This window comes from Thunnus maccoyii, unplaced genomic scaffold (assembly GCF_910596095.1).
Source record: "Thunnus maccoyii unplaced genomic scaffold, fThuMac1.1, whole genome shotgun sequence".
NCBI lineage: Eukaryota > Metazoa > Chordata > Actinopteri > Scombriformes > Scombridae > Thunnus > Thunnus maccoyii.
In genome coordinates, this window is record NW_024757900.1 from 2161800 (window position 1) to 2182277 (window position 20478).

General features: G+C 43.1%; 2 protein-coding genes across 2 annotated transcripts in view; both read right to left on the reverse strand.

Annotated features, from left to right (window-relative positions):
* The window catches only part of LOC121893579, a 112437-nt gene that overhangs the window by 25692 nt on the left and 66267 nt on the right, over positions 1 to 20478 (reverse strand). The window lies entirely within an intron of this gene.
* On the reverse strand, positions 4512 to 9517 carry LOC121893564 (vegetative cell wall protein gp1-like). Its single transcript, XM_042405565.1, has 3 exons — positions 8177 to 9517; positions 4827 to 5067; positions 4512 to 4563 (listed from the first exon to the last, which is right to left on the reverse strand). Exons 1-3 carry the CDS (start codon positions 9285 to 9287, stop codon positions 4512 to 4514), a joined length of 1404 nt encoding a protein of 467 aa, XP_042261499.1. The 5' UTR covers positions 9288 to 9517.

The following is a 20478-nucleotide window of genomic DNA, read 5'->3' on the forward strand; positions in this document are numbered from 1 at the left end:
GAATTAAAAAAAGGAGTATCACCAAATATAAGGATGATGTTTTGCATAAAGAAAGAATTAAAAAAATGAGTATCAATAAATATAAGGATGGTGTTTTGCATAGGAACAAAGTAAAAGCAATGAGTATAAATAAATATAAGAATGATAATTTGCATAGGCAAAGAGTTAAAAAAAGGAGTATTAATAAATATAAGGATGACGTTTTGCATAGGGACAGAGTAAAGGCAATGAGTATAAATAAACATAAAAATGATAATTTGTATAGGGAAAGAGTTAAAAAATGAGTATCAACAAATATAAGGATGATGTTTTGTATAGGAACAAAGTTAAGGCACTAAGTGTAAACAAATATCACAACAACATATTGCATAGGAATAAAGTTCGTTCAACAAGTATAAGCAAATATTATAATAATATGTTGCATCGGCAAAATGTTAAGGCAAAAAGTAAACACAAATACAAACATAATCTCATTCACAGACAGACTGTTAAAGCAATGAGCATAAAGAAGTATCACACAAACATAACGCATAAATTGCATGTTCTAGCAGCTAACAAATTGAAGAGGATACAAATGAAACAAATGGCAGAACAGTTTAATGATGTTATGGAGCAATTTCTTGCTACTGTAAAAGACGGTCCAGATTATATCTGCTGTGTTTGCCATAGGTTGTTATTCAGACACCAGGTGCTAATTTGTAAAAAAGATAATTACAACAATACTAAGGCAATACTTTCACTCGCAGATAAATGTCTGACCTCAAATTATTTACACACATGTACAGAAAACTGTTCAGTACCATGTCACATAGTGAAAACTGCTAGAGGGCAAATGTGGATTTGTTACAATTGTCACTCTAAGATAAGTAAAGGTAAAATGCCACCAGAGAGTGCATTAAATAATCTTAGTGTTGATCCAATTCCACCACAGTTGACATGTTTGAATAGTTTAGAGCAACATTTGATTGCTCTACATATCCCCTTCATGAAATTGTTAGCTTTACCGAAAAGTGCACAAAATGGAGTATATGGTCCAGTAACATGTGTTTCTGCAAATATTGTACAAACTACCACACTACTGCTATGTTCAAATATGGAAGGCTCTCTGTTACGCGTGAAACTGAAACGTAAACTAACCTACAAAGGCCACTATGAATATAAATTCGTGGACACAATGCATATACGACAAGCATTGTCATACTTAAAAGCCACAAATATGCATTATCAAGATGTACAATTTAATGAGTCTTGGATTAATGAATTTTATAGAGAACAAAATTATGAAATGGATCACAGTTCTAATGGTGATGTTGGTGATAATGAAACTGATGAGTATTTACATGATAGGCAGCAACACTGTATGTTCCAAGACACATGTCTCATGCCAGTAGATATTGGTCAAGAAGCACTAGATCACTACTTTGATGACACATTGAATTTGGCTCCAGCAGAAGGGAATAGCCCAGTAAAATTGCTTGCAGATCATGCAAATGAAGCCAAACGCTTCCCAGTCCTGTTTCCACGTGGGTGTAATACCTACCATGATAGTAGACCGCATCGATTGACTTTGTCACGATACTTTAATAATAGGATTTTACATGCTGATGGCAGATTTGCCCACAATGTAGAGTATATATTTTTTGCACAGTATATGTCAGAACTCGAACAAGTTCTGTCAAATGTATCAATTGCATTACGGAAAGGACAAAATTGTACATCGAAGAACATCAGTGCTGATCTATTGAATAATGATGACTCTTTGAGAGAATTGTTCTGATTCGATAATGGGTATCGTTTTCTCAAACCTATTAGAGGTACCCCAGCATTCTGGCAAAGTGCACAACGAGATCTACTAGCATGTGTCCGGCAACTTGGAATACCTTCTTGGTTTTGTTCATTTTCATCGGCAGATATGAGATGGAAAAATCTTCTCTACAGTATTTTACAACAGGAAGGAAGAACAGAGACAGTTGAACAATTAGCTTGGGAAGACAAATGTGATCTTTTACATCGCAATCCTGTCACAGCAGCTAGGATGTTCGACTTTCGTTGGCATAGTTTTTTAAAGGGGGTCCTTATGTCCCCATCAAATCCTATTGGCAAAATAAAAGATTATTTTTACCGTGTGGAATTTCAACAACGTGGTTCGCCTCATGTGCATTGTCTATTTTGGATAGAGAATGCGCCACAGATAGATAAAAATACTGATGAGGAAGTCACTGACTTTTTAGATAAATACATCACATGTGAATTGCCTTCACAAGACAGCACAATGTTAGACATTGTATCTTCTGTGCAGCAACATTCACGACGTCACTCAAAAACATGTAAAAAAAAAGAACACTACTTGTCGTTTCAATTTTCCTAAGCCAGTATCTGCTAGAACCTTTATATGTCGTGGCAAAAGTACTGTAGAGACCCATAACACATGCAACTGTAACCTACATAACACAGCTAATGTATCAGACTGTGCATGTGTACATCAAGAGTCTTATAAAATGAAAAAAAAAACATGCTGAACAAATTATGACTGCAATTAAGAAAGCTCTTGCCGAGAAAACAGTAACTATGTAAGTGTTGAACATTTGTTTACTAGTTTAGGTATTACTCAATCAACTTTTGAAGCTGCATATGAACGCATCAGTAAAAAAACACATGTTGTACTGAAACGTCAGGTTAATGAAGTTTGGATCAACCAATATAGCAAGCCATTGTTAAAATGTTGGAATGCTAATATTGACATCCAATATGTTGTCGATGCATATGCCTGTGTAGTTTATATAATTTCTTACATTAGTAAGGCAGAAAAGGAAATGGGCTAGTTGTTACAAAATGCACATAGAGAAGCAACCCAACAAAATAATGTTAATGCCAAAGAAGCTCTAAAAAATCTAGGCAGTGTGTACTTACACAACAGAGATGTGTGTGCACAAGAGGCTGTGTATAGATTGACAGGCATGCACCTAAAAGAATGTTCAAGAAGGGTTGATTTTGTGCCTACAGGTGAAAACATAATTAAATTGAGTAAGCCTTTAAAACAACTCAAAATAAGGGCAGCATCAAATAATGTTACAAATGAAAACATGTGGATGACAAGTAGAATAGATCGTTATAAAAATAGGCCCATACACGCCATTTTCAATGACATGTGTGTTGCACAATATGTCTCTGAATACCGTGATCAGTACAAAAATGAAAATTCTCCTAATAAGATTACATTAAACAACAATATTGGTTTTGTTGTAAAAAGAACACGCACACAGCCTGCTGTTGTTCGATATGCGCGATTCTCTGTAACAAAGAACCCTGAACTATTCTATTAAACACAATTACAGTTGTTCCTGCCATATCGTCACGATCATGACCTCAAACCTGCCAATTTTGTGTCTTTTGAACAGTTTTACAAAACTGGCCATGTGAAATTAAGTGATGGTTCGCAGCATTTGGTCAATTCAGTTGTCAACAGAAATAGAAACATGTTTGAAATAAATGCTGATGAATTAGATAATATACAAAATTCTATTGATAATAACGGCGTGATGGAAGATGCCTGGAGTGAACTGTGCCCACAACAAGAACTGGAACGTTTAGAATGTCAGCAAGAATGGAAAGATAAAGAACATGATGTGGATGAACATACAGAGCATATTCCTGACTTAGCTATTACCAGTAAACAAATTGCACATTTGGAGAAAAATAATAACATCTTGTCCAGAGCTGATGGAATAGCTCTAATTAGAACACTGAATGACACACAGCTGTCAATTTTTTATCAGATCAGACAATGGTGCCTTGACAAACTCGCAGGGAAAAAGCCAGATCTATTGCAAATTTTCATTGCAGGTGGTGCAGGGACAGGGAAGAGCCATTTAATCAAAACCATTCAATATGAAGCTGTGAGATTATTATCAACTATGTATAACCATCCAGATGAGATTTGTGTCTTGTTAACGGCTCCAACTGGAATAGCTGCATACAATTTACATGCAGCCACTATTCATCACACATTTTGCATTGGCAAAGATATCCGTTTAACATACACACCTTTGGGTGAGGAAAAACTGAATTCTTTGCGTGCAAAATATGGCAATCTACAAATTTTGATCATAGATGAAATATCCATGGTAGATCATAAACTCTTAGCATACATACATGGTAGATTACGACAAATAAAACAAACTGGTAACTTCTGCCCATTTGGAAATGTCACTGTTATTGCTGTTGGAGATTTCTATCAGTTGCCCCCAGTGAAAGGTAAACCCCTATATGTAGATGAAATAGGTGGTAACTTATGGTCAAACTTATTTAAAGTTGTAGAGATGCAAAAAATTGTCAGGCAAAAGGATGCTGCGTTTGCACAGTTGTTAAACCAGATAAGATCACATTCCAAAGGGACAGACATGTTAGATAATGATATTCAAATATTGAAGCAGTGTGAAACTGGGGAAGACAGCACAGCTTTACATATATTTCCTACCAATAAACAGGTAACTGAGCATAATATACAACAGCTACTTAAGACTTGCCCTGACTACATAGAAATACATGCCCAAGACTTTGTACCTAGTCACAAAACAGGGAAATTAGAACTGAAAAATTATTTGACACCAAAACTTACAACACATGTTTAGCTGAAAAGCTGCTTTTAGGAGAAAATGCTCGTGTCATGTTCACTAACCAAGACCACTCCTTCTAGAATATGGATTTAATGGTTTATTGGGAGTGTGATGGAAGGCAGGGTGAAAAGGAGGAAGGATAGTTAGAGGGATGGTTGGAGAGGGAAGGATGGATGGGGGAAGGGAGAAGGTCGGGGGGTGTGAGGATGCGGGGGTGAGGGTCGAGGTCGTGGGATGCGGGATGAGGGGGTAGGGGTCGAAGGGATGAGGGTCGAGGGATGGGGAGAAAGAAGAGCAGGCGGGAAAGAGGGGAAGGAGGGAGTGGATAGGAGAGTGATAGATGAAAGGAGGAGATGCGTCGACGTCGGGGAGGTAAGTGGGAACAGGGGTTGAGACTCAGGGTGGGGGTGCTGTCTCGATGATCTGGCATCTGTACGAGGCCCCCCTGTTCCTGTGTTTGAGCAGAGAAGAGAGGAAAGTTAGCGGAGGGGTCGGGTGGGAGGGACTTGCAAGCTGAGACAGAGGGGAGAGGAGCGGATATGGTGTGTCTAAATACCCTGTGGTGCGGAAATGGGTTGCGTACAAGGCGTGGTCTTTGGTTCCCGAACTTTGTTTATAAGTCTATAAACTTCATTTCACTAACCAAGACCACTCCTTCTAGAATATGGATTTAATGGTTTATTGGGAGTGTGATGGAAGGCAGGGTGAAAAGGAGGAAGGATAGTTAGAGGGATGGTTGGAGAGGGAAGGATGGATGGGGGAAGGGAGAGGGTTGGGGGGTGTGAGGATGCGGGGGTGAGGGTCGAGGTCGTGGGATGCGGGATGAGGGGGTAGGGGTCGAAGGGATGAGGGTCGAGGGATGGGGAGAAAGAAGAGCAGGCGGGAAAGAGGGGAAGGAGGGAGTGGATAGGAGAGTGATAGATGAAAGGAGGAGATGCGTCGACGTCGTATGGTGCTCCGGGAATCCGGGAAATTGATTCCGCTGAGGTAGGTCTGTATGGTGGAAGACTTGATCTTGAGTTGAGTGTGGGAGAATGTAATGAAGCAGGAGAGGGTAAGAATGTCCGTTGAAGGGAATGGGAGTCCGTGGGAGACGTGAAAGGTTTTAAAGGAATTCCAGCCGGTGAAGTATGGAGATAGTGTTCAAGGGGTGACGCTGTTGATGATGTTGTCCCGTGAAGTGGTGACCAGTTGTTCCAGTTGCGGGTTCAGTTGTAGATTGTGGCTGAAAACGGTGGGACTGGAGTTGGAAGAGGGTTGGAGGCTGGAGCTAGTTGTCTGAATTTCTGAAACATGAAACGAGAGAGTGAATCGGCGATTGCGTTTTTGTGGCCTGGAATGTGGAGTGCTCGGATGATGAACTGGTGCTGGGCTGAAACCAATGTGAGCTTGCGCACGAACTGCATGATGTCCAGATTGTGTGACCGGCCTTTGTTGAGGATGTCGACGACGGCGCTGTTGTCAGAGTGGATGGCGATGGTCTTTTTGGACCATTCATGCCCCCAAAGAATGGCAGCGATGACAATCGGGTACATTTCTGAAATGGTGGAGGAAGGGGCCAGGGAAGAGAAGTCGGGTGGCCATTCGGCAGAGAACCATCTGCCACCGTAGTAACCACTGAAGCCGACTGAAGGGGCGGCGTCGGTGTATAGCTGGATGTCATTGGCATCTGTAACGTGGACGTCGTAAAAGAAGGAGATGCCGTTCCAGGAAGAGAGGAACTGGTGCCACATTTTTAGTTCCATCTTGCACGCGCTGTCTAGCGTGACGTGGTCGTGGATGGATGGGACGGCGGTGGCTATGGAGAGAAGGTGTGACAAGAAAGATCGGCCCTGAGGGATGATGCGGGTGGCGTAGTTGAAATGGCCCAGCAGAGAGAGTAATTGACGTTTGGTGCATGTGTTGGCCATGAGAAAGTTTTGAATGAGTAGAGAAATGCGGTGGAGTTTCTCAGTAGGCAGAGATGCTTGGAGTGTAATGGAGTTGAGGGTGATGCCGAGGAATTCCAAGGATGTGCTTGGGCCTTCTGTTTTCTCTGGAGACAGGGGAACGCCGAGATCAGTGAATGCGGAAATCATTGTGGTGAGACGGGGGCGAAGACGGTGGCGTGACCGTGAGGAAGTCGTCAAGTAGGTGGATGACGTATGGGAGTTTATAATTGTTGGAAAGAATCCAGCAGAGGGCTTCGGACAATGAGTTGAAAATTTTTGGGCTGCTCTTGCAGCCGAAGGTTAGACGCATGGCAAAATAGTATGCGCCCTTCCAGGAGACCCCGAAGAGGTGCCAGTAGTCGGGGTGGATGGGGAGGACTTTGAAAGCACTTGTGATGTCCGCCTTGGACAACCATGCTCCCTGGCCCGCGAGTCGGATGAGGGAAATGGCGTGGTCTATGGTGGCGTATTGCATGGAAAAGTCCAGGCTGGGAATCAGGCTGTTAATGCTTGGAACAGTGGAACCGTGGGGGGACGAAAGGTCGATGATGAGCCTCTTTTTCCCAGAGTACTTCCTGGTTGCCACTCCGATTGGGCTGACTCTGAAAGACGGGAAAGGGGGGCTGGAGAAAGGGCCAATCATGAAGGCGTCATCAACTTCTTTTTGCAGTAGTCTGTCAACTGTGGTGGGTTCAGACAGGGCTGATTGCAAGTTGTTGCATATGTGAGTGGACTCAGGCGTGGCCTGCAGACCTGGATGGAAACCGTAAGTGAAGCCCTGAATGAGGAAGTTGACGAACTGGGTGTCTGGATGGTTTTGTAGGGCGGTGGCTAGGGCGTTGATGTTAACAGGGGTATTGAGATGCTTACACAGCTGTTGCTTTGTCGGGTTGTGTGGGCATGTGGCTCTGGCGTGGGCTCCCCCGCAGAATGAACAAGTGTGGAGGAATTTGCAGCTGGAGGAGCTGCAACTGAGGTCGTTGAAGTTATTGCAGATCATCCGTCCTCCCTGGTAGAGGACAGGTCTCCCTCTCCTGTCTGTGCCTTTGGGGAGGGGGCCGAGGATGGACGGGTGATCTAAGGCAGGTTTGGGGGTGATGGATGGTGGGGGAGCCACCGATGGCAAGTAGTGTGGCATGGCTGGGCTTCGCTTGTCTGTTACCGAGGCGCGGGGCAGGGGGGCGGAGAGGGTGCATGCTGCGGCGGGATGGGAAGGGGCGCCGCACGTTTTGCAGTGCAGAGAAGCGCGAGCTGCGAAAACTTGGCAGTATAGCTCGTGGTCCAATGTTCCCCAGTACGTGCCCTGGTTGAACTGTTGGAGGCGACCGGCGGCTTGGGAGGCGAAGAGGATATGATAGGTATAGAAACCGTTGCCGCCGAAACGCAAGGCCAGGTCGAGAATTAATGACAAGTAATCATCGAGCTCGGACCTGCGGTCGGGGAAGGCTGAACAAATTATGTCTCTATACAATGAGAACGCAAAAGCGAACTCGGCGACTGTGAGGTCCTTGGAGCGAGCAGGAAGTGGCTGTTTAAGTTCCGAGGGGCCGAATGAGGTGAGCAGTTCCCTGGGGATGTGAGGATTAATTGATGTAGGGTGAATGAGTTGAGCGAGATCAATGTAATTACCGGTTAGGATCTGCTGCCTGAGGGTGGGAGACACGGGGGAGGGCCGGGCGGATGCTAGGGGGCGCACTGGTGGCTGGGCGGTGGCCAGGGTGTAGCTGCTGGATGGAGGTGTGGGAGCCAGGAAAAGGCCGAGGCTGGCCGTGTGTAAGGCTGTAGGATAAGGAGGTGCAGGTGCTGTAGTACGGGTAATGCTAGAGTGCAGGTCGTGGGGAGCCGGGGGGTAGGGGAGGAGACAGGGAGGGTGAAAAGAAGAAAGAGGAGGAACAGGTTGGGTGTAACTCGTGGAGCTGCTGGGGCCCGCTGTTGTTTGTGCTGTCTGAGCGGCTGCCGTGGTTGGTGCGGGTGGAGGAGCAGCTGAGATGGCCGGGAGGGAAGGAGCAGCAAAGATAGGAGCCGGAGAGGAGGAAGGGATGCTGGGGTGATGGAATGTATATGCATGGGATGTAAGTGCGGCTGAAGAGAAAGTAGGAGGAGGAAATGGCTGTGGAGCAGAGAGAGCCTGCATAGGGTTAGAAGCAGACTGTACTGGGGAGGCTGAGGTTGCTGAGGAGGAAGGTGTGCGTGTGGCGGAGCGACGTGCCGTGACGTCACGGACGTCGTCGCGCGCGCGACGTCGGGAACCCGGAAGATCGTGGGAAGATGGACGGGAGAGAGTGCTGTCCTTCAGGGAGTTTGTGTGTAATTGAAACAGTCTTGCCTTGTTGTCGGTGCGGTGGAAGGGAATGTTATTTTGGCTGAGGAAATGCTTTAAGCGAGCGACGGTCCACTCGGACATGTTTGGGGCCGAGGAGCGGTCCGTACGCCGGAGGCGAGGAGAGCGCTGCGCGCGGTGGCTGCTCCTCTTGGGCGGGCTCCGGGATCTCGAGCGAGGCTGGAGTGAGCGTCGGGAATAAGTAGCTTCCTTCGGACGCCGAGTACGGGACCTTCCCCTGGAGCCGCTGGGGATCGAGGGCTCGACGATACCGTCGTCGACGGAGGATGAGGGCCGAGAGGCCGGGATGAGGGAAACCGAGGAGCGCAGGCGAGGCTGCCGGAAAGATCGGACGCCGGGGGACTCCGGGACTTCGAACGAGTCCTCGTCCGAAGCGTTGAGGAGCAGTTCGAGGTCCATGATGTGAGTAAGAAGTTTTAAGTTTATGCTGGTGTGTCACAGGGTGCTTGCAAGCTGAGACAGAGGGGAGAGGAGCGGATATGGTGTGTCTAAATACCCTGTGGTGCGGAAATGGGTTGCGTACAAGGCGTGGTCTTTGGTTCCCGAACTTTGTTTATAAGTCTATAAACTTCATTTATGTAAAAATGTAGATGTTGACGATGGACTAGTTAATGGAGTGTGTGGCACAGTAACTCATATCGCTATTTCTAACAAAAACAACTTTCCTCACACAGTGTACATTCAATTTGATGATAACCAAGTTGGAGCACAGACAAGGAAAAAAACTGCATATCCCTCTAAACAATTAATGAATTCAACCGCAATCAAACCAGAAGAAGAAAAAGTCACTAATAAGGGTGGTTTGAACTTGCATGGGCTTGTACAGTGCATAAAGTGCAGGGTATCACTGTTGACAAAGCTGTTGTGTCCATGAAGAAAATATTTGCATCTGGACAGGCCTATGTAGCACTCAGTCGCGTTAAGAGTTTGTCCGGTTTAATTATCAAAGACTTCACAGAAAAAGCAATTTATTGAAATGACAGCATTAAAGACGCAATTAAAAGTATGCAACCCTTCTTAACTGAAAATATTACACACAACATAGTCACTCCATATACTTTTAATGTGTTTTTGATTAATATCCAAAAACTGACGCCACATGTTTCAGATTTGGCATCCACAACACAGCATTTACACCTTAGCTGTATTGCTGTAACAGAAACATGGCTAACTGATGACTCCACCAATGACATGGTTAGCATTGACGGCTTCACATTTCACAATTCTCCAAGGAGATTTGCATACAGTAGCAACAACCCTACCTTAATGTCCTTGCAAAGTAAACAACATGGGGGAGTTGGCATATACACTGCAAACAATGTGGCATATGAATTGATTGCACTACCACACACCAACTTAGAATGTTTGCTATACAACTTTATTACTTATAACATATTACTAGCTGTCATATATAGGCCACCATGTTATCCTTTGTCATTGTTTACAGAACATCTGGGTAAACTACTTAATTGGCTGGACTCAAAATGTAATACTATTGCTGTCATGGGCGACTTCAATGACGACATCTTTAAGTCATCAAACATCTGCAAATTTATAACCAAGAAAGGATGTGCAGCATGTAACAACAGCAACCACTGAAAGAGGCACATTAATAGACCATGTGTATGTCAAAACAACACACTATGACATAAAAGCAGTTGTATTACCAACTTATTTCAGTGACTATGAGGGAATACTCTGTTCATTTACATGTACAAATAGCATGTCATAATCACTTCTGACAGTAACTGCTAACACACTAACAGCTCTGCTTTTTGATAAAAACAACTCACAACAAAGTATTCTATCCTTTCCTAATGGCATAGCAAAGCCTTTCACTAATTGTTTCATCACATATTAACACTATTACTATATTCTCATTTCACATTCTTCTCTGCAAACCATAACAACACTACATAAGTTGAATCACTACCTTTGACCTATTCGCCGTGACACTAATACAGGTTTCTTTTACTGCATTATACAGCATATATAAGTATGATATACAAAAATTACATATGTAATAAATACTACAAATATTATTTATACACTTAACAGCTCACATCAATGAATTACCAACGCAGCACTTATTATAAAATGCGTCATTAAATATTAGTGCACAAGTACATGAATGCCATATTATGAATAGATGCACTCATGTACAACAATGGCACACGCTAAACTATCTTAAAAAGTCATATTTAAACATAACACTGACAAATAGCACTTCTGCTTTTAATTTACATATTGATTCAATGACATATATGAAATTGTGACAACTTATGCTGTTGATAATGCAGGTTTTCTTTTACCTTCCATATAGCACAAAAAAACAACAAAAGACACTGGTAATGGTACTCCTGATAAACCAGGATGGGGTTCAATTCCCTGCAGTGTCGTGCTGATTGTTTTGCAATGCTATGATACCACAACATGTCAAATTCCTTCGCTTTCTTTGCTATTTGTCAATAACTAAAATAAAACAGCCTCCAACTACCGAATGTGCTTCACAAAATTTCACTAAGATAACATTACTTTTTCTGTCATGCACTACAACACTAACAAGAACTGCAACATTTTCTCAACTTCTGGTTTGAATTTGCCATCATACCACAAAAATCAAAACAACATAAGTGACTTGTGCACAATTCTCAAAATCACATTACTATGCCACATGCTGTTTCACTTTACAATATGTAGCACCAGTAAATACCCTATGATCATATGTTACACTGCACTTTCTGCAAGGGAAAGACCCTGTACATTGCATGTAAATCACATGAACTATATCATACAATGCTGTCTTCCTGTATCTAATACACAAAACTATGCCTAAAACACTATGTGAACACATACAGGGGATCAAATTGAACTTCTGCACTGTCTAAACATGGCCAAGTCTGAAGACATCTACATGCCCCTGACAGAAACAATTCACCTGAGCACAACAGAACGTACGCAAGGACGCGAGGGCCCAATCATCGCTGCTTGCAGCTTTAATTAGGGCCCGAGCGCTGACCAGCGCGAAGCCCTATTGTTTCCAAAGGAATTATTAGGGCCCGAGCACTGACCAGCGCAAAGCCCTCTTGTTTCCAAAGGAATTATTATTATTATTAGGGCCTGAGCCCAAAGGGCGAAGACCCTATTGTTTTTCGTGTGTTTGTTTCTTTCTTATTATTAGGGCCTGAGCCCAAAGGGCGAAGACCCTATTGTTTTTCGTGTGTTTGTTTCTTTCTTCTTATTATTAGGGCCTGAGCCCAAAGGGCGAAGACCCTATTGTTTTTCGTGTGTTTGTTTCTTTCTTATTATTAGGGCCTGAGCCCAAAGGGCGAAGACCCTATTGTTTTTCGTGTGTTTGTTTCTTTCTTCTTATTATTAGGGCCTGAGCCCAAAGGGCGAAGACCCTATTGTTTTTCGTGTGTTTGTTTCTTTCTTATTATTCTTTATTTATACGCCACTTTAACTCTAAATTTGACCCCCTAAACATGCTCAAAAACTCACCAAATTTGGAACGCACATCAGGAATGGTGAAAAATTTGATATAATGTAAAAATTAACACCCAAAGTGCCAAAATGTGCTCTCTAGCGCCACCTATGTATCTAAAACGGCTGCCACGGCTCGTAGGAATGTCGTAGAGAGATCGAACCAAAACTCAATTATTCGTCTCATCAAGACCTACAAATCATACGCTGACACCCCTGACCTAAATCCAACAGGAAGTCCGCAATGTCAATTTCAAAATATGAATTTTTGCCAATTTTGGACCTTGAATAAACGCTATCTCCTCCTAGGGCGTTAATGGTATCGGCTTCAAACTTGAATACATGACTTATCACACTGTGTTGAGCAAAAGTTATTAAAAACTTTGTAATAACTCGAACGGTTTAGATTTAGTAAGCCCTGAAAGTTGGAGTGCGACATTACACCTTACAATGTAAACCAATGGGGAGGCAATCTCTGGGCATGGACTTTGTGCCAAACTGGGGCATCTGGCGTCTAAACTATAAGTCCGACCACTTTCAAACCTGTATCAATGGATTCGCGACGAAAATTCCTACAAAAAATGTGATTTTCATGTAGGATTTGGCCAAAGTTATGGGATTTATGAGGATATTTCACAAGAAGATCACTTTGAAATCTGTCCTTCCAACTGAGAGGGAGAGAGAGAATGGGAGGGGGGGGATGGGTAAAGTAAACATCTACTGCCTGTGACAGAAGCCCTTGGACTGCACCACACTCCAGTTACTTAGTGCTTCTACATATCTGACAGCAGTGTTCAATCCTTACTTTTTTTCAAGGAGTACATGTTCTCCTAAATGACAGAAATTAGGAGCATACATGTAACTTTAGGAGCACACTGAAAATGTTCAAGTAACAGTTTCTTAAAGAAAACAATTCATTATAACATATTTACAATTGATCACATACATATTTAAACTCTGTGTGTGTGTGTGTGTGTGTGTGTATGTAAATCACAATTTGCTGTTTTAGGGGTGCTTGATTATGGCAAAAATTATAATCACAATCATTTTTGTTCAATATTGAGATCATTATTATTTAACATGATTACTTTTTGACTGTCATCTTCTCCAATTGCTGTTGTTCATACATGCACATATTTTTTCTAACTTGGCTGAGGAGACTATTACATATGTAATCATATATTGTAGTAATGATTAAGAAAAACTATAGCCTATATGAGGGAAAAACTCAGGAAGGCTGGAGTTCCGGAGCTCCGTATTAAAACTGTAATGGACCTGCCATGAGGGTGGAGCAAACTCCATTTCCAAGGATGCTTTGCGATTTTCACACCTCAGCAGGGAGCAGTCAACATCGGTCCCTCATTGGCGGAGACGCTCCTGCACAGCGGAGCGTCCTGAGGACGCAGCCATGACATCACCACCCCTTTATAAGCGAGCACGCCCAAATTACACGTCTTTCCCATGTCACTGAGCTAGGGGTAACTCCTGTTCCCCTGTGAGTTAGCTTGACTACCCCACGAACATGTTTTCCCCTCATCGAAGACTCCCCTCGTCGGACGAGACGAGACTTTGCCCGTGTTCACCCGAACACATTCCTGGACCCGAGAGAGACCGCTGCTGCAACCAGCGTCCTCAAATTCCCCCGAGAAAGAGGAAATGAAGTTACTTCGGGATAACGTGGACCGGCTCTGCCCTGCGCGTCTTCGCCGAGTCATCTCTGCTGTTCTCTCCGCCACTCCACTCAGAGCCAGCTGCCGTGTTTTCGCCGACCTGTTTTACCTTGATGGTCACGGTGTTTTTTCCGCAGGTTTCACTTCACTCAGCTGGCCGACAGACCCGCTGATTCTCTCCGCTTTAACCTAAATAGCAATTCGGGACTCGGTGCTCCGTTTGGATCTAAACAGAGAGCCGGGGTTAGCTGAGAGGCTAGCAGAGGCTAACTGGTTGTGCTTCTTTCGGTCATGCTGCAATTAACGCTCCGCTGCTGCCTGTTCTCCGCTTTAACCTAAATAACAAATCGGGACTCGGTGCTCCGTTTGGATCTAAACAGAGAGCCGGGGTTAGCTGAGAGGCTAGCAGAGGCGAACTGGTTGTGCTTCTTTCGGTCATGCTGCAGTTAACGCTCCGCTGCTGCCTGTTTGCTGCCTGTTAGTTGTGTTCACCACGCTAGACTATTTTGTGTTTGTCCCGCTCAGGACTACTGTGTTTGTGCTGCCGTGAGTGAGAAAGTAAACTGATTTGTCGATCTGAAACCAGACAACGTGTGTTACAGACTGCCGTCCATACGTGCGCTCTCTGTGGAAAAAGAACCGCTTCTCTCTCTCTCACGATCGCTTTCCCTCCTCCCTCTCTTGTGACTAACACCATACTCACGTGCGCACAGATACACGCACCGACATCGTTTTGCACATCTGATGGTCAGATAACGTCGGACAAAAGTGTCCAACCTGCAAGTGTCCAACCCTGTGCAAAGCTGTTTGTGTTTTGTTTGGTAGAATTAGATTTTAGAATAGCTATTTATTGAATGAAGCATTTGTTAACTTTGTTAATTTTGCTAAGTTTAATAAACACTGTTATATCTTTAAAGAGGAGTTCTTTAGTCATTATTGGTAACATATTGTGAAAAGTGGCTGATTGAAGGAGTCAGAGCTCGAATTCAACCCTTCTTTGTTCACCCTTGAATGATTATCTCTCAGATATGAACATTCTAGGTGAAGTCCCATTTATGAGACTACCTTGCTCGGTTATTGGTCCCGGTTTCGGGGTGGTGCTTCGTATCTGTTAGTTCATATTAATAACTCTGTTAATTGTTATAATTAATTATTATTGATAATTGATAATTATAGCAAATAATTAACTGTGTTCTTCGCAGATCTTACAATTGGTACCTGAATTATTGATTAAGGTTAACAATATTTTGATTTCATAATTCATAATTGTCTGTGAACAGAGGGGTGGGCTCACAGAGAGACACTGGTTAGTATTGTGTGTAAAAAGACTCTCACACTGATCATCTCCAAACGTTTTCTTGGTTCCCAGAAGCTCAACTGACTGCGCCGCGGCCCGACGTGCACAAGGGCGCGAAGGCCCGTTCAACGCTGCTTGCAGCTTTAATTAGGGCCTGAGCCCAAAGGGCGAAGACCCTATTGTTTTTCGTGTGTTTGTTTCTTTCTTCTTCTTTATTATTACGCCACTTTAACTCTAAATTTGACCCCTAAAGATGCTCAAAACCTCACCAAATTTGGCACGCACATCAGGTCTGGTGAAAAATTTGATATAATGTAAAAATTAACACCCAAAGTGCCAAAATGTGCTCTCTAGCGCCACCTATGTATCTAAAACGGCCGCCACGGCTCGTAGGAATGTCGTAGAGAGATCGAACCAAAACTCAATTATTTGTCTCATCAAGACCTACAAATCATATGCTGACACCCCTGACCTAAATCCAACAAGAAATCTGCAATGTCAATTTCAAAATACGATTTTTTGCCAATTTTGGACCTTGAATAAACGCTATCTCCTCCTAGGGCGTTAATGGTATCGGCTTCAAACTTTAATACATGACTTATCACACTGTGTTGAGCAAAAGTTATTAAAAACTTTGTAATAACTCGAACGGTTTAGATTTAGTAAGCCCTGAAAGTTGGAGTGCGACATTACACCTTACAATGTAAACCAATGGGGAGGCAAATTCTGGGCATGGACTTTGTGCCAAACTGGGGCATCTGGCGTCTAAACTATAAGTCCGACCACTTTCAAACCTGTATCAATGGATTCGCGACGAAAATTCCTACAAAAAAATGTGATTTTTATGTAGGATTTGGCCAAAGTTATGGGATTTATGAGGATATTTCACAAGAAGATCACTTTGAAATCTTTCCTTCCAACTGTGAGGGAGAGAGAGAGAATGGGAGGGGGGGGGATGGGTAAAGTAAACATCTACTGCCTGTGACAGAAGCCCTTGGACTGCACCACACTCCACTTACTTAGTGTTTCTACACATGTGACAGCAGTGTTCATTCCTTACTTCTTTTCAAGGAGTACATGTGCTCGTAAATGAAAGAAATTAGGAGCATACATATAACTTTAGGAGCACACTGAAAAATGTTCAAGTAACAGTTTCTTAAAGAAAACAATCCATTATAACATATTTACAATTGATCACATACATATTTAAACTCTGTGTGTGTGTATGTGTGTGTGTGTGTGTGTGTATGTAAATCACAATTTGCTGTTTTTAGGGGTGCTTGATTATGGCAAAAATTATAATCACGATCATTTTTGTTCAATATTGAGATCATGATTATTTAACATGACTACTTTGCGACTGTCATCTTCTCCAATTGCTGTTGTTCATACATGCACATATTTTTTTTAACTTGGCTGAGGGGACTATTACACATGTGATCATATATTGTACTAATGATCAAGAAAGACTATAGCTGATATGAGGGAAAAACTCAGGAAGAGGGTGGCAGTAATGCACACAATATGCTGGTTTCCAACCGTTGTTGCCAACCAAAAAGGGGGGGGGTAAAATATTTTTCCTCACAGAGTGGTACATCCTGTCAGCCGAGGGATTTCCTATCTGTGCAGCTGAACACGGTAGTTCTCTACGGACTGTTTTACCGTGATGGTCACGGTGTTTTTTCCGCAGGTTTCACTTCACTCAGCTGGCCGACAGACCCGCTGATTCTCTCCGCTTTAACCTAAATAACAAATCGGGACTCGGTGCTCCGTTTGGATCTAAACAGAGAGCCGGGGTTAGCTGAGAGGCTAGCAGAGGCTAACTGGTTGTGCTTCTTTCGGTCATGCTGCAGTTAACGTTCCGCTGCTGCCTGTTTGCTGCCTGTTAGTTGTGTTCACCATGCTTGACTATTTTGTGTTTGTCCCGCTCGGGACTACTGTGTTTGTGCTGCCGTGAGTGAGAAAGTAAACTGATTTGTCGATCTTAAACCAGACAACGTGCGTTACAGACTGCCGTCCATACGTGCGCTCTCTGTGGAAAAAGAACCGCTTCTCTCTCTCTCACGATCGCTTTCCCTCCTCCCTCTCTTGTGACTAACACCATACTCACGTGCGCACAGATACACGCACCGACATCGTTTTGCACATCTGATGGTCAGATAACGTCGGACAAAAGTGTCCAACCTGCAAGTGTCCAACCCTGTGCAAAGCTGTTTGTGTTTTGTTTGGTAGAATTAGATTTTAGAATAGCTATTTATTGAATGAAGCATTTGTTAACTTTGTTAATTTTGCTAAGTTTAATAAACACTGTTATATCTTTAAAGAGAAGTTCTTTAGTCATTATTGGTAACATATTGTGAAAAGTGGCTGATTGAAGGAGTCAGAGCTCGAATTCAACCCTTCTTTGTTCACCCTTGAATGATTATCTCTCAGATATTAACATTCTAGGTGAACTCCCATTTATGAGACTACCTTGCTCGGTTATTGGTCCAGGTTTCGGGGTGGTGCTTCGTATCTGTTAGTTCATATTAATAATTCTGTTAATTGTTATAATTAATTATTATTGATAATTGATAATTATAGCAAATAATTAACTGTGTTCTTCGCAGATTCCTACAGTTGGTACCTGAATTACTGATTAAGGTTAACAATATTTTGATTTCATAATTCATAATTGTCTGTGAACAGAGGGGTGGGCTCACAGAGAGACACTGGTTAGTATTGTGTGTAAAAAGACTCTCACACTGATCATCTCCAAATGTTTTCTTGGTTCCCACAAGCTCAACTGACTGCGCCGCGGCCCGCTGTGCGCAAGGGCGCGAAGGCCCGTTCAACGCTGCTTGCAGCTTTAATTATTAGGGCCCGAGCACCGACCGGTGCGAAGCCCTATTGAAACTGAAGGAATTATTATTAGGGCCCGAGCACCGACCGGTGCGAAGCCCTATTGGAACTGAAGGAATTATTATTATTATTATTATTATTCCTCCGAAACAAACGCATTTTTGAGGGCCTAAACATGCACGAAAACTCATGAAAATTTGCACAGATGTCAGGACTGGCGAAAATTTCGATATTTTATGGGTCTCGAAATAAAGCGGGACAAAATGGCTCGACAGCGCCACCTAGAAAGTCAAGAAAATTGAGCCCCTCGATACAGATTGTCGTAGGAGAACGAAATTCGGTATGCATATGTATCATGACCAGACGCACCAAAAAGTCTCAAGGACACATAGCCTAACTCCAACAGGAAGTCGGCCATTTTGTATCAAAGTTGAAATTTTGCACCGATTTTGTCATTTCCAGCCCGCATACTTTAACGAACTCCTCCTAGAGATTTGACCCCAGGACTTTCAAATTCGGTCCGTATCATCTACAGGCATAGGAGATTAAAAGTTGCTAAAACAATTCTCATTAGTCTTTCCTAGGGGGCGTGGCTGGGCGGCGAATTTCGATCCTTCGCCATGAAAAATGAAACGGCTATAACTCCGGCATACATGATCCTAAGAGAGCCAAACCTTTTGTGCTTCATAAGAGTCCCGCCCTGAACGGGTCCATGTGACAATACAGGATATGAGTCATAGCGCCACCTCCTGGCAACAGGAAGTTACATGTTTTACGCTCTGACGCCCTGTGGGCAGCACGGTGATGGAATCCAGCTGAAATTTACTGAGAATAGCCTCAAGACCTTGGAGATCTTATATTATGAAGTTGGTGACCCTTCGTTGAAAGGTGTTGCCATGGCGACGCGGCGAATTTCGATGTGACGCCATGAAATTTCAATGCCTTATAACTTGACTCCACGTGGTCTGATCTTTTCCAAATTTCATATGCTTGTTAAGAGTCCCAATCTGAACACATGTTCAGTCTCATATTTAGCGAAAGTCATAGCGCCACCTACTGGCAACAGGAAGTATCATGCGTCGTACTTTGTCTAATTACTCCTAGGAAATTTGGCTGATGCACCTGAAATTAAGTCAGCTAATAAACAAGACCTTGGTGATGCTACATTTGGCAGCTCATGACCCAAAACTGAATGCTGTTACCGTGGCGACACATCCTTCGCCATGAAATATGATACTGTTTTTCAGGGAGAAGGGATTGCTCTACAGTCATGAAACTTGACACACATGTCTAGAGTGATGTCAGCTAAAATCCTATGTGGTCGCTTTGAATGGGCGTGGCAAAATGGCTCAACAGCGCCCCCTTTAAAATTTCAAAATTGCAGCCCCGCCTTCCAGATTAACGTAGAAAGATGAAATTCACAGGGCACATGTATAATGTCAACACGCACAAAAAAGCCTCTTGAAGCCTTATTGTAAGTCGAACAGGAAGTCGGCCATCTTGAAAAAAATGGTACATTTTCGCCTTTTCTTGGCCATTTCACATACCTTGTATTTTAAAGAACTCCTCCTACAGAATCCATCGTAAGGACTTCAAAATCAGTGTGTGTCATCTAGACTAGTGTATGATCATGATGGTTTGGCCGTGGCGTGGCGTTGAGTTTTGATGTTTCGCCATGACAGAGGAAATTGATATAACTTGAGTGTACACGGTTGGATCTGCCTCAAACTTTACACAACAAGTCACTGACAAAAGCCCTTCGACTGAGCGTCACTTCGACATGCGCTGGGGTGCGAGGGCCCGATCATCGCTGCTTGCAGCTTTAATTATTATTATTAGGGCCCGAGCACCGACCGGTGCGAAGCCCTATTGAAACTGAAGGAGTTATTATTATTATTATTATTATTATTATTATTATTATTCCTCCGAAACAAACGCATTTTTGAGGGCCTAAACATGCACGAAAACTCATGAAAATTTGCACAGATGTCAGGACTGGCGAAAATTTCGATATTTTATGGGTCTCGAAATAAAGCGGGACAAAATGGCTCGACAGCGCCACCTAGAAAGTCAAGAAAATTGAGCCCCTCGATACAGATTGTCGTAGGAGAACGAAATTCGGTATGCATATGTATCATGACCAGACGCACCAAAAAGTCTCAAGGACACATAGCCTAACTCCAACAGGAAGTCGGCCATTTTGTATCAAAGTTGAAATTTTGCACCGATTTTGTCATTTCCAGCCCGCATACTTTAACGAACTCCTCCTAGAGATTTGACCCCAGGACTTTCAAATTCG